At 35.5% G+C, this 15,675-nt stretch overlaps 1 protein-coding gene across 4 annotated transcripts; it reads right to left on the bottom strand.

Moving 5' to 3' along the window:
* Window positions 1–628: 628 nt before the first annotated feature.
* slc7a2 (solute carrier family 7 member 2) lies at window positions 629–15,143 on the bottom strand. Of its 4 annotated transcripts, none has more exons than XM_084133689.1 (12): window positions 14,816–15,143; window positions 12,799–13,186; window positions 12,555–12,710; window positions 11,669–11,834; window positions 11,419–11,555; window positions 11,110–11,332; window positions 7,726–7,862; window positions 5,910–6,012; window positions 5,103–5,302; window positions 4,859–5,025; window positions 2,263–2,371; window positions 629–2,108 (listed from the first exon to the last, which is right to left on the bottom strand). In XM_084133689.1, exons 2-12 carry the CDS (start codon window positions 13,166–13,168, stop codon window positions 1,963–1,965), a joined length of 1,914 nt encoding a protein of 637 aa, XP_083989815.1. In that variant the 5' UTR covers window positions 13,169–13,186; window positions 14,816–15,143; the 3' UTR covers window positions 629–1,962. The 4 variants fall into 4 exon arrangements, with proteins under 4 accessions (XP_083989815.1, XP_083989813.1, XP_083989816.1 ...); XM_084133687.1 differs by lacking the exon at window positions 7,726–7,862 and adding an exon at window positions 8,309–8,448 and having other exon boundaries at window positions 14,816–15,075; XM_084133690.1 differs by having other exon boundaries at window positions 14,950–15,047.
* Between the last annotated feature and the right edge of the window lie 532 nt (window positions 15,144–15,675).

Below are 15,675 nucleotides of genomic sequence, written 5' to 3'. Positions count from 1 at the left end.
GTTTCTTTCTTCTGTTGAAAGTATTTTGAAGAATGTTGGTAACCAGAGATTTGATGGACCCCATTATTTCCCCCCCCATACTATGGAAGTCAATGGGGTCCATCAACTGTGTAGTTCCTGACATTCTTCAAAACATGTTATTTTGTGTTCAGCAGAAGAAAGAAATTCATACAGGTTTGGAGCAACTTGAGTGTGAGTAAATGATGATTTTTGGGTGAACTATACATTTAATGTCAATTATTGTGAGATTAATTTTGCACTCTTGCTGTAAAAGCAAAGGTCCGCTATCCATTAAAATTAAGTAGGCAGTGTTGCCTCATTTTATATATGAAAGATATAGCTGAAATGTAATTGTTTCTTGTGCCAGCTGCTTTCTGCAGTTTTGTAATAATATAATCAGCGTCTGATGAGGACATTGAACTTTGTTCTAATAGATAAGATGCATGTAGGCCTCACTGTAAAAAAATATACGATCAATAAAGTTATGACAACATAACTTTTTTTATAAGTTAAACTAGATTCAACTCATGTTAATGTGATGCAAGTCAGTTTAATGTAATTTAAGTTGAAATGACTTAAACATTGTTGATGGTACTTAAAACATTTATGAATGTGGAAACCTTAGTTTAAAAAGGGGTAGAAATGTTTTATTGCTTTGTATGAAACCACTTTGTAATGTTTTGACAATGGCATAAACCACACATCATTACTAAAAAAACAAAAACAAAGGCTCTAAACAGATTAGTTGATGTGCAGCATTTTTGATGAGACATTAACACATTTTTATTAATCCTTGTGCCACAATCTTAGCCTCTCTATGACTCATTTACAGTACATTTACACCGAGTGTTTAAGGCAGAGAAGAACTTGAGTGCTAGTTAGCAGAAGAAACACTTTCAGATGCGCAGGTTGTCCATTCTTAGACCCCTGCTGACATCACTCAGTTAACTGGCTTACACAGATTGTCGTATACTGAATGACTGCAGTGAACTATCTGTAGACTGAAGATTATTCATCAAAAAAAGTTTTTGAAAAAGCCCCAAAAATATATAGTAAGTAAATAAAGTGAATAAAACAAGACAAAACACTGATTACATACATAACTTGCTCTTCTTCAACATCATCAGACCTGGTTGTTAAACAACAGGTTGACCTATGAATACTGTAGACTGGATATGTCAAACATTTAACGATAACTACACAAACATATGTAACATGGATAAAAAATAAGAAGTATGGTGATTATCAGAATACAAGAAATAGTGTTATCTGAGCAGCTTAACATCTCTGGCACATACAATAAGATGTGGTCAATAGAATTAATTTTTAGAATGAAACACTTTAATAAGAAAAGAAAAAAAAAATCTGGATGTTCACCAATATCTGCAATTATTAGTTTTAACAATATCTACTCTAATGTTCCACATTATTTGATAATGCCACTTTGCCACACATTTGTCCCATATCATAGTATATAAGTATATGCTTTAAAAAAAAAAATACTTCTTCCTTTTTTTAATTGAACAAACTACCAGTGGAAGTAACCTTGAGATACTGACTGTGGAAATCTTAATACTTTATAGAAAATAAAAAACACGCTTTCCCTTTCTCTTCCAAACACATTTAAAGCAAATTGCTCGCATGTCCTACAGGGCTGTAAATGTTTGAACTGAACCAATAAGAAATTGCAACTCTGTAACAATTTGAATCCCTGTTTAGGAACGAAGCAAGCGATCTACAGTTCTAAAAACGCCATAAGAGTGTATAAATAGAGTCAATTCCATAATCATTGCATTGAATTTTCATCGTCAGATCATACACCCCTAATGTCCGACATGAAAACATCAGCACAGAGATTGTTCATGATGGCAGTGACTGTAAAGGCAGAGCTCAGGTCTGTTAGCATGTTGGTGAATGCTGTAGATAACAGCTAGATACTGTCAAGAGTTTGTCTGCTGTTCTTTAACATGGGCTAGTCTTCTCTGTGTGTGTCACATACTCCACACTGCATGTCAGTATCTTTTTCTCCATTGCAACACCACAGTTCTGTATATGCCTTTTGCGTTCATCGCTGTGCCACATTCCATATCCAAAATAAATGAGGAAGCCTGTGGATTGATATCAAAGTTATGATTTATATCAAACGTGCATGTCAAATTTAGTCATTGTTTACTAAAAAGAACAAGAAAAAGAGCAATGAGACCTTTAGACACACTTTAGACTGTGCACGTGTGTGTGTGTTTACCCAAAGATTGCACGTACCTATGGCCATCCAGATGGAGAAACGGATCCATGTGTCTCCGCTGAGCTGAACCATGAGATACACGTTGACAAATATACTCAAGATGGGTAGAAAGGGCAACAGAGGAACCTGAAGCAAAAAATACACACCGATTCAAACATGTGCTTGACTGCACTCTGCTCAACACTCACTTATGAAATGACCCAGACTAAAAAAGAAATAACACAATTAATGGAGGCTCTTTCGGGTCATATCACTTTGTTTTTCAAGTCAGATAAGGATAGCACACAATACGGCCCTCCAAAGAACACAGAGTGCTTGGCAAACACAGATATTTTATACAGGCTATTACCCTAAAACTCAGGGCTGTTCTGGGCAGAATACACATCAAGATAAACACAGCAGCAACGGTTCAACATGGGCCACATGTATTAAAGGGATAGTACCCCTAAAACGAAAATTCTGTCATAACTCACTTTTATGCTATTTCAAACCTAAAAACCTTTTTAAGACCTGAAGAAATCAAAATTAATACCGTACATTAGGGGTGCGCAATATTGACAAAAATATGTCTAGATATTTTCAAAGTTTTGTTGATAATAATTAAATGATATTTTACTGATTGTATTTTTGTACTGGTACCCTGGCTGGTTTAGGCCTGTTGTTGACAGAAGACTCACGAAGATATTCATATTTTTTTTATATTCTATGCAGTGGTCACAGTTCACAGTAGTGACCGAAATGAACATTTTTATTAAGGGGCAATATTTGCCACCTTAAATTGATTTCCAGGGGCATTTTCACCTATATATGGATATTGTTTCTAAACGTATTTAGAGGTATGCATCACCTTTTATGTCAAATTCTAACATTCAAATTAAATTATATTAGAATAACACAGTACCAATGTCAAATTAAATCATTAAATTAAAATCCATCCTTGCAGTGCAGAGGTGACACAGAAGCGGCATCAAAACTGGCATTACTATATTTACACTTCATTTACAATTGCATAAATAAAGCTATTCAATATTTAAATATGAAATGATTTATAATTTTAACGTTTTAATTAAAGGATACTTTAAATATGAAACAAACCACCAGTAGGTGGCGGCAAGTCACTGTCTTAATAAGCGAGTTGTTAGAGTCATTTTATCAACCGATTTGTTCAAACCGCTGATTCATTCAGAAAAACAAGTGATTGTTCATTGAATCGTTAAAATGATTCGTTCAAAATGCAGATTTCAGTCAAAAAAAAAAAAAAAAAAAATCATCGCTGTCTGTTGGACCACGGCTTCATTATGAAAATCTCGTCGGCAATAGGCTAAAGTGAAAATTGACAATATTGTGTCCAAAAAGTAACTCACAATGTTAACTTTATTGTTAATTTAACTGTTGTATAAAATAAATAGCACATTTGCAATTGTGCAAAGGAAAACGGCACTCTTGCTCATGTGATATTCTAATATAACAACATATAATATAAATATAAGACAAAAACTCATTTGGGGACATCTATAAACTGACACATCACGCAGTGAAAGCATGAGAGAAACACGATGCCAGCTCGCACTCGCAGTGCCTCGTACATAGTTAAAACAATGATTACAATATCATCATAGTTCATAGACAATATCGCACACTCCTAAGCACATAAAGAATGAACTTACAATTGAACTGACATTTACTCGTTTTCTTCTCTCCTCTCGCGTGCAGGAGACAGACGTAGGCTAATATACTGCCATAAGTGACGCGAATTGTCACGTGAACAAGCAAATCCACCAAGATAGAATTAAAAAAATAACAAGAGCCGCTAATTAGATCAAAGTGTCATCTAAAATTTAAGACCTTTCATGAATAAAAATAAGAAATTTTTACAAAAATTATAATTTTTAAGACTTTTTATGGCCTTAAATTTAAAAAATCTAATTTAAGACCTTTTAAGACTTTTTAAGGATCCGCGGGGACCCTGTAAGTGACCAAAATTATGACTACTTATAGTAGCTTGACTGGTCACCATTCACTTTCATTGTATGGAAAAGAGCACATTCTGCCTCTTCTTTTTGTGTTCCATTAAAGAAAAAGGAAAATAAATAAAAAATATCTCTTTAAGGGTGTGACCGACCTTTCTACAGGAAAAATAATTTTGGTTACTGAAAAAATGTGTAAATGTAACAAATACTTGTATCTATATGGTTGTGGATTTATTCAGCAGGACTCATATTGACCAAAAGTGACAGCAAAGACATTAATAGTGTTAAAAAAAGACTTCTATTCTTGAATAGAGAATAACAAATGCTATTCTTTTGAACTTTCTATTCATCAAGGAATCCTGAAAAATGTATCGTGGTTGCAACAAGAAAATATTAAGCAGCACAACTGTTTTCAACATCGAACCAAATCAGCATATTAGAATGATTTCTGAAGGATCATGTGACTCTGAAGTCTGGTGAAAATTCAATTCAGCTTTGACATCACAGAATTAAATGACTTTTTAAAATATATTTTAAAAAAACATTTATTTTAATTTGCGATTATACTTCACAATATGACTTTTTTTACTTTATCTTTTAAACAGTATGTTTAGATAAACCTTTGGATTTCAAACCTACATACCATAAAGGAAACTTTCTTCCTCGTCTGAGGTTGTCTGCAAACTAGAAGGATGCACATGATGAAGATGAACAAAGATGCGGCCAAGACCCCCAGGGCCCAAGGCTCCAAGGCAATAATGGCCTGTCCGTAGTATGTGTTGAGTGTGCTCACAACACACACAATAATCACTGCAGGGAAAAGAGTCACAGATCAGGATGACTACATAACTAAACCTGTCAGACCAGTCTCTAACTGCTGCACTAACCCATGATGATAACAGACGCATTGACGGCAGTGGAGGTCTGTTCGGTGGGCAGCAGTGGAGGGTTGAGCAGAGAGCGCAGGGTTACACCTCTATCCTTCAGCATGTTCAGATGAGACTCAGACTCTGTCAGTTCAGACTCGCCAACATCTTCCTTGCCTTCATTGATCCTAGACTTCTCGAACACAGCATCTGGCTGATACCTTCACACATACATTTTACATTAGAATAGTTGCTTATGCAACTAGAAACAGGAAACATGATTAAAACACTAATACATCTTTTTGTAAAACGTGATAAAAAAAATCATTAAATGTGACAGTATCAGTTCGCAAGAAAATTGTCCATATCAAATCTGTCAAATCGTTCAAACACACATTATACTGTTGAGAACTGACACATAACCACTGCATGGCAGATTACTAATAGTACACACATCATTGTACCAACTAGTTGATTACGTGATTTCACCATGTTTCTGGATCAACATTCCAATCAACCAATCAGATTTTAGGGACAAGTTTACAGTCTATGTCAAGTTTAGACTTTAGTGCTTCTACATCAGTGTTATCATTTCCCTCTGATTTTAGGGAATTTATGGTTAGGATGAAATTTTTAGGCAGGAATGTTGTTCCAGGATCAACTAAATATGTTGATACATTAACATGTCTTACTTGGCAAAAATCACAGTGACCAGTTGATTAGTTCTGCCACTAGTCGCGCATCAAGATGCATATTAATATTAACAAATTTTGGTCAAGACCATATACATTTTTGAAATAAATCATTTGAAAATTAATGTTTACTAACCTGAGGATAAGAACACAAGCTGCCACTAATGAGTACGCCAGCAAAGTTCCAATAGACATCATGTCCACCAGCGCTTTCAAGTCAAACAGAAAAGCCATGATTGCTGTTGATATGAAACAATTGCTGATCAGGTGGAGTTTAAAAATAATACATCAAATGCATGCATATCACAAACCATACTTGCATAAATGAAATGGTTTACATACATTGGCTTAAACTATTTAGACACTTAAGTCACACTTAAAATGCACAGATTTCATGGCATAACAATCTACTGTAAATATCTCTATTTTCTCAGAAATAATTTAAATTCTCTTTAAACGCGGACATACAGAAAGAGAATCTACTGTTTTGTATTGCATAATTTAAAACTATGCCAACTTTTTTTTGCCAAAAGTGCTATTTAAATAAATCTGTTTCATATTATATTGATATTTAATCCAATATCATTCATACATTTATAAGTGTGGCTTGGTTGTCAAAAATGCATAAATATACCAACAGAGCATGCACAGTTTATTATTTCATTGGTTTTCATTTAATAAATTAAATCTTCCTATTTTGAAGAGCCTGATTCCAAAATAATCCAAGTGTCATCATCAATGACTTTAAACTCAGGATGCAATAGCATTGGTATCCTCTTATCAAATCTACACCAGATGTGCCCTATGACTTCATATACAGCTGCTCAGACTTCCTTCACAGTAAGAAGGCAGTGTACTAACAAACATACAGTGCTACGGTATGGGCTTAATATGTGCAATGTGCAGGGGGCTCCAAAAATCAAATCTACCCTGCGTCCTCATCCCCCGGCTAAGCTTCACCTCTGCTTTTTCATTCTTTAGAAGTCCTTGGAATCCATAAGCATGGCTGACCCCATGCTAGCATCAAAGTGCTGTATTAACACACTGTAGGGGAAGTACTAAGAATCTCTCCCTGCAGCTTTCATCAGAAATCTGCACCTGACACATACATATATGCTGGTGTACATCTATATGCGATATCAACAAATCAATAGTAATTTCCTTTCTTTTTCCAGCAAACTTCTTCAAACGCTCTACATATCACTTTTGCATGCAATAAATAACATTTACAGAGAATTTACAGATTTTTATCACCACCACCAACACCAACACCACAGAAAAAGCTATGGAAGCTTGTTTCTGCCACAGAAGTAAAAACATTTAAAAGATAATTGCGAGTTTACATCTCGCAATTTTGACTTATTTTTTCAGAATTGTGAGATATAAACTTGCAATTGCGAGTTTTAAAGTCCTAATTGTGTGATATAAACTCGCAATTGCATGTTATAAAGTCATAATTGTGTGATATAACTGACTTTTCTTAGTTATAAAGTCAAAAAAAAAATTCTCAGAATATCTCACAATTCTGTCTTTATAACTGGCAACTGAGTGTTATAAAAACAGTATTGCGAAATATAAACTTACAATTCTGAGAAAAAAAGTCAGAATTGCAAGATATAAACTTTGGTTTAGTTTATATCTCGCAATTGTGACTTTTTTTAACATGCAATTGTGACTTTATATCATGCAATTCTGACTTTATAACTCGCAATTGCAAGTTTATATCACATACTTCTGACTTTTTTTCTCACAATTGAGAAAAAAAAATAGAAAAAAAGTCAGAATTGCAAGATAGAAAAAGTCGCAATTACCTTTTATATTTTTTGGTGGAAATAAGCTTCCATAGAAAGCATGCTTCTATGCAGGGTAATTAAGCAGGCACACTGCACCTCCACCAGGCTGACACAAACAGGACAGCAGGCCATGCCAGGCCTACCTCGATCTTAGCTTACCCGCGGTAGTGCCCGCTGCCATAGTGGCAGCCACTGGCGACTGACGCTTACTCACTTTGGAAAGAAATCTGAATAGCACGCCATCTCTTGCCATGGCAAACAGAATGCGGGGAAGAGGGAACAAAGAACCCAACAGGCTAAAAACAAAAAAGGAGTCATGGTTCAGATACCTGCAACTCTGGAAGGAAAAGGACATATTAACCAACACCGGCAAGTGTGAAGGAGCAAATATTTACTGGAAATTCATTTTTACTAATATTTATAAAGATTAAACTAAAAAAATAAGCATTTTCTTGCCAATAAAATATATTAGAGGGGAGTATAAATAGACACAAATTAACTGCCTTTACTTTATTCCATTACTTATTAATTTCCTTGATTTATCCAGGCCTGAAAGTTAAAGTCTTTAAAAAAAAATCTTGATATCTCCAGGTTTTTTGTGACTGTTGGAACCCTGTAACAGATGAATTTGATGCATGTTCCTTAAGAATAATTTTGTGTATTGCACAATTCCACTCTTTTTCACATTTGCCTGGTGGATCACATTGGCAGTATGCATAGCAATCGTGCCTCCATCTCTCACCTGCAACTACACCTGAGACCATTGTAGCAATAAGAGGGGTCTTCGTCTTAGGATTGATTTGGGCTAACACTTTGAAAAGCACCCCATCCTGTGCCATAGCATAGATTACACGCGGCATTGGGAAAATGGAGCCCAGCAGACTGCATGTGAGGCAAACACATCAGCAGAAGCAAAGTGTCAATTAATCACATGCTGCAGATCTGATCCCAAACACTTCAATGCTGTGTACTATATTACAGGCATCCACAAATAATGATTTTTATTTTAAAGTCAACATGAAATCAAAATTAACACTGTTTACTTTCTTAACACATTTCTGGTCTTTGCATGATTGATGAATGCATGTTATTCCACAGAGAACTAAATTGTTGTTTCGACTGACATCACCGGTCTTTTACGTTTTTAACTCCTGCCCTCCAGTCACTGGATATTTAGACAACATTTTCACTGAATCAATTCCCAAAGGATAGAATTAAGTCTGCTACATTTTGTTCTTTTTGAATATTCTGTTAAAATCTAAAAAACAACACATTACAGAATTAATACAGGTTGCAAAATGCTGTTTCATGTTGACTTTAGGAAATATAAAATTTGACAGCACATCATTGTATAGCACTTAGCAAATGAAGCAAATGGGACCAGAGGTGCAGATAAATCATCTTCATTTTTTTTTTTCCTGGGAGTATTGCACATGGCCTAAAAGTAGCTTGAATCAAAATGATTGGTCTTGGGTAATAATTTACCCAATTTTGGTCTTTTATAGCAATAGAGTGCAACAGTCGGGTTCCGGAAGTAAAACCTTCATTCATTTTCTCCATAGGGAAATTGCTTTTTAATGATAACTTATAAACTTTTAAAAACAACCTTACTGTGAGTTACGAGGTTGTTAATCAGTGTCATTGGCTTCAGTTGAAGACGTAAAAGCATGCATTATTTCAAATGCCACCAATCAAGCAAACCATGCCAAAAATATCTCGTTAGCAATGAGCTCATTGAAGTAATTAAGTTGTCAACATAATGATTACAATATATAGAAATTCAGCATTAGTGCATGTTGATTGGTGCATGTCATCGTGCAAGTTTGCGTCATCTGAAGTTGGAGTCATTTCTTCACAGGTGTTGAGGCAACATTTTCAAATGAGTAGTTTTATATTTCTCCATCTTTCTTAATTTGATTATGCTGTTCAAAAAAATAAGCTGTTGAACAAACTTGATTAAATTAAGGAAAACTTTTCCACGAAAATGAATTACATTTTTTCCAACAAAATCTAATTGGTTTGAAATGATTTATTGTCTTGTTGTATGAACTTAAATTAATTTAGTCATTCCTGCAAGATAAAGTTTTGTCAGGTTGACTACATTTAATTTTTGCCCTGCCTAAAATAGCCAACATTATAATTTTAGCTAATTTGACACTACAGTTATTTCCAATGATAGCAGCTACCAGTGTTCAATTAAATTAAAACCACTTTTTACAGAGTAATATTGAATATTACTTATGCAGGTCTGCAAATGAGGTTTAATGCATGTATAGAGTATACAGAGTGCCCACGGCCCTAAATTAAACACAGTCGCCACTCTTCTGCATAATGGTAACCACAAAATTCAAAAACATTACAGAAAGTCCTCTAAGTTTCTAACATAACTGAATATTAAACACTAACATTAGCTAACAACATCTTTCCATTTACAGAAAAACACATAAAATAACACTTTAGTCCCTAAATTTACCCTCCTAATGCAGTCGCTTGCAAAGCATGCTGGGAACTACAGATCCACTGCCCAGTTAGTTGTCAACAAAAATTATTCATGTAGTTTTCACACAAATTAATTAAGTAAACTTCAGTTTTAAATATATTAGGTTGATTTAACACAATTAAATTAAGCTGTGACAAAACATTAAACAATCGTGTTACTTTAGCTTATTTTAATTCATTAAATTTAACAAGAGGCAAACATTTATTTTTTGAGTGTTCGCAATGCTTCATGGGATTGTAGTTCTTTCTATCACTAAAGTCTTGTACCTTTGTAATTTTGTCTGAATACTTTTTTTGATTCAAATCAAAGTTTGTAACGTTATGATTCACTTTGTAGCTGGTTGGCTTGCTTCATGGCTTAAAATGCGTTAAAGACTTTTTGAAATCCCTATGGGACAAATTAATGGGGAAAAAAAAACAACTTCCGGAAGGAACCAACGCTGCTGAAACCATGCACTGTTGCACTCCATAGGTTCAAGATAAGAGGTTGTATACTTTACCAATCACACACCAGGATGTTTTTGAACATAATTAACATTAATATTAGAGAAAATCTAATAATCATTACATAAATGCTGTGGAGTGTAATTCATGCAGCTTCAGAGAGCCTTGCTAAATGCTAATGGTCCTTTCTGATTTAGGTCACCAGGAAAAAACAGAAACTCATTCCACATGAAAATTTTGTTCTGAAAGAGAGCAAGTTTAAATCTGTATCATATAAAAGCTAATTATAATATAATGTGATTAATTAAATGCTATGTATAATTATTTATATATGGCTCTCTTTCAAACAAACCACCATCAAAAAGTCATTAGGGATGCAAAGCATATAATCAGTCCACCACAAACCCAACAAAGAACTCCATAAAAATTAATTAGGAAAGTGTTGTGTTTCACCGAATGACAAACAAATGACAAAATGAATAAATGCACTTTTATGCAAGTATTCACAATGTTTAATCTGAGCATGCTATCTCAATATACAGTCTTGTGAGATGTCTTGGCCAGCAGAACAACATTATGGGAGCAAAGAAAGATGTTTACCTGGTTGAGAGAGCACAGAGCGATCCTGCCGCTACTACATATTTCGCAGGCCCCCAGCCCACATATTCAAAAGCCAAAGGTAGAGGACTCCTCTCATCCAGCAGGTAGTAGGGCATCATGAGGGTGAGGGCCGCTGACACTCCAAAGTAGGCAAGGAAGCAGACCAGCAGGGAAACAACTATACCGATGGGAATGGCCCTCTGGGGATTCTTCACCTCCTCACCTGGTCAGAATCACACATACCAACACACTTGGAACTCAAGATCAGATTGGAGGACGGGAAATAACTGTGCATAAGTGACTTAATACCTGTGGTTGCAATGCAGTCAAATCCCACAAAGGCGTAAAAGCATGTGGCCGCACCAGCAAGCGTCCCGCTAAAGCCATAAGGCAAAAAGCCCCCTACCCCGTAATCGCTGGTGACATTAGCAGTGTGTGAGAGATTCCTGTAAGGAGATTGAAGTGTATTGAATGGTTAAGATCATAATTCACACATCAGGCTCGCATAATTCATCAACATATAAAACAAGAGAAGGAATAAGAAAGAGATATTCTTCACCTTCTGACAATGGTGACGTTTATGAGAGATTCTTCTGAAATATTCCAATTGAGCGCGTCTCCTTTGACGAATCCAGAGATGATAACAAAGATCAGCACAAGCACGTTTACAGCTGTGAAAATTTTGTTGACCCAAGCTGATTCTTTCACCCCAAAGGAGAGAAGACCTGTGAAAAAAAGAATTACAGTGTCAGACATGCATGTGAAAGTCAGAAATGATTTATGTAATCATTAGTTTTTCTAATAGTTCTTAACTTAAATGATGTAAGACGTACAAACATTTGTTCATTTAGCAGATGCTTTTATGCAAAGTGACTTACAAATGAGGAATCTAACCATTGTTGGTAATTAGTAATTAATTACTGTAATATAATTATTTTTCCCTTTAAAAAGTAAAGTAAGGGATTACTCTTAACTTTTCTGTGATTTAATTACAGTTACTTCTGATGTAATTGAATAGAGTAGAACAATTCTATATAAAATAATAGTGGATTTAACATCAACAGTTAACCTCTAATGTTAAAATGTATGTTTTTAATGTAACCATCTCCCTTTAAATACTTTGGTCAGTTCAAAAATAATTTATGCAATTTTATATTATTTATTTGAAAGAATTAAAAAAGCAGTTTCATGTCTATCCTTGTATTGTTTAACTGTTCGAGCGTAATATGGGATTTAGAAAGTAATGCAATACTTTTAAAAGACAGTAATTAGTACAATAATCTAATTACACAGTTGGAGATGTAATTGGTAGCTAGTAATTAATTACTTTTATACTGACAATAACAACAAACTGGCAATAACACAGAATGCATGCTAGAACAAGGAGGAATAAGATTTCAAGATTCAAGTGAATGAATTTACTAACAGACTTTTCTTTTCTTTACCTGACAGGAGTAAGATCAGGCAGACAGCAAAGAAATCAGGGTACTCTGCCAGGCCAGGCAAATTCATTTTGAAGTACAATTTGCAGAACTTTTCAATGTGGCCCCCTATAAGCTCATCAAACGTCCCACTCCAGGCACGTGCCACACTAGAGGTCCCTGTGCCAACCAAATATCAGTTTATGTTGGGAAAATATCATTTCATTTACAATATTATTGCTTTAAAATATGACTAATTCATAATTACCAATGACGTATGACAGAATGAGGTTCCAGCCTGTGATGAAGGCCCAGAGCTCCCCCACGGTCACATAGCTGTACAGATAGGCCGAGCCCGTCTTGGGTACCCTCGCACCAAACTCAGCATAGCACAGGCCGGCCATCACAGATGCTAGAGCTGCGATGAGGAAGGACACCACAATGCTGGGGCCAGAATTGCCTTTGGCCACCTCCCCAGCGAGCACATAGACACCGGCCCCCAGTGTACTTCCCACCCCGAGGGCAATGAGGTCGACAGTGGAGAGGCAGCGGCACAGCTTGGACTCCTCCAGACAGTCCTGGTCCACATTCTTCCTCCTCACAAGGGAGCGGCAAAATGTGAAGCAATGTTCCAGCATTCTTCCTGTTAGCACAAACTGTCAAGAGAGTTTTTGTCAAATAAATAAATCAAGTACACTAACTATGTATATTTGTTTTTTTAGAGTTGAGTATGTGCCAAAAGAAAGATTTCTGAAGATGATTTCTTTCCTTTACTATGTTTTACATATTCATGACCTAATCTTTTCTGTATGATTTGACTAACACTGCACAGAAGAAATGCGCAAAGTAAAGATTTCATTATGCAAGATCAGTAGTATTGGGAATCAAATTGGAGCTGAGGCATGCAAAAGGACAATTATTCAATAACACTTTCAGCTTTTGTTCTCACTTGCACATGTCTGCAGTTTAAGCAGCAGGTTTTAGTATTGCCCAATGTAGAATAATGCATAAGCCTTAGGCATTATTGCATAATAGTGGGATAAAGTGCTTTCATTTTGATAGGCGTAGGTATTTGGCACATCACTTATTGGCCAGTGTGCTTTTTTGCAATTCAAGCGTTAAGTTTGTTATTTTATTTGAATGGCTTACAAGTTCATTGTAAAAGTTCATTATAAGTGTATCAAGTATAATGAGTTTATATAAGGTTTATATAAAGCAGACTTGAACATTTATTTAAAGGATATAGTCTGCTATGCAAACTGAGGACATTACAAGGGTCCTCGCTCAATGAAAATTTGTTACATAGCCTTAATTAAATCCATTTTAGTTATAGCACTGTCTCTTTAAAAATACATATATATATATTTTTATGTGTGTGTGTGTGTGCCAAAAGAAAGATTTCTATATATATAATAAAAAACTATTTTTGTTTCTTGAGCAGCAAATCAGCATATTAGAATGATTTCTGAAGGATCATGTGACACTGAAGACTGGAGTAATGATCAGCTTTGAAATAACAGGAATAAATTACATTTTAAAAGATATTCAAATAGAAAATAGTTATTTTAAATTGTAATAATATTTTACAGTGGTATTGTTTTGCTCTATTTTGAACAAATAAAGGCCTTCAAAAACATTTTAAAAATCTTAACAACCCCAAACTTTTAAATGGTAGAGTACATATTTTTATATACATACAAACAGCATATAGAACAGCTTTAGAGATTTTTTGGCAGTCTTATTTTGCATGTAAATGAGGATGCAGACCAAAGTTGCACTTAAGCCGCTTCCTAAATAACTTCTTTTACATGCAAAACACATTTTATAAAAAAAAGATTTAGCACATTGTGATGTGTATGAGCAAATGGCTGTGCATTAGCATTACACTGTGTCTCCTTACAACCTGTGAAAGGTGTTAAGGAGTCACACAGGCAGAGAAGACTGACATGCATAAGGCTGTTGGCTGTACCTGTGAGCCCTGAGGGGTCGGACTTGACAGGCAACTCTGAGGCTCAGTTACAGCACAGCATATTTAATAGCTGAGCTAAAATGTATTCTCTTACTGTAATGGGTGAGTGGATCTCATTAATACTACAGTAACAGCTACAGACTTTGCACATGCGATGATCATAAATTAATTTCATATTTTACTCAGCTTTTGGAATAATATGTCTTCAATGGACCTGATAAAAGTATTTAAAAAAATATGGCTGTGTAAATGCACATGAGCAATGACAAATCATCTAAAATCATGTATTTGCATTAACACAGACACTAAAACTTACCGTCTGGTGAAAGACTAGCAGATGTAGAATCACGTTATGCAAGTAATGCCTTTCTCCTAAGGGCTTTCAAGCAAACACACACATACACGCCCCCCACACTCACACCTATCCACTGATTTCTTTAAAAAGCTTACAAGCTCTGAAAGATCCAAGTCAGTCCTTCCCAAGTCCTGTCTCAAGTTTGCCCCTGCCTTCCTCTAGCTCAAATGACATGTCAGCCCACAACCGCACTAGTTTTACTGCCTACTTTACTCTATCCTAGTTTGTCTTAACTTGCCCTGCCCCCTATGAGGAGGACTTGTCTGGCAGCTGTGTGCTGTGTTGCCCCAAAGAGGAGGAGGGACACTTACACTTACACTTCACACAGAGGGAGGCAGTGCTAATATCCCAATTCAGACAGGTCACTGGGGTTTGTGAAGAAAAAAATTAAAACTTGTGTGTGTGTGTGTTAATAATGCTGCCTGATTCCTTTTGAACAAAAAAAACCTCATGGCCGAGTAAGTCCCAGCTGCCAGTGCACTTACTGACCGCTGATAAACGGTTAAGCAACTGACAATGACAAACATTGAGACAGATCTGTTTGCCCTGTGCAGTCCGGAAGAGTTGCTAAAAGCATGAATGCTGATTGGACAAAGAGGTCTGCAAAAGCAATCACAGGTAACAGGCTTTAAAGGGTGATTGTTTCCCTTATAAGCTCATGAGCACAGGGATATTGAGTCAATAGGCCTGTTCAAAACAGTAGTGCTAATATCACTAATTTGATATAGGGGAAATCATGGTGAGTCACTCAGGGTTGAATTTTATACACATTCAAAGTCCAGTTAAAGAAATGCTGAAAACATATTTTAAAAACTTGAATT

This window comes from Abramis brama, assembly GCF_963993115.1.
Source record: "Abramis brama genome assembly, chromosome: 13".
Lineage (NCBI taxonomy): Eukaryota > Metazoa > Chordata > Actinopteri > Cypriniformes > Leuciscidae > Abramis > Abramis brama.
The sequence above is the reverse complement of the archived record's forward strand: the minus strand, read 5'-3'. Positions and strand labels throughout refer to the sequence as shown.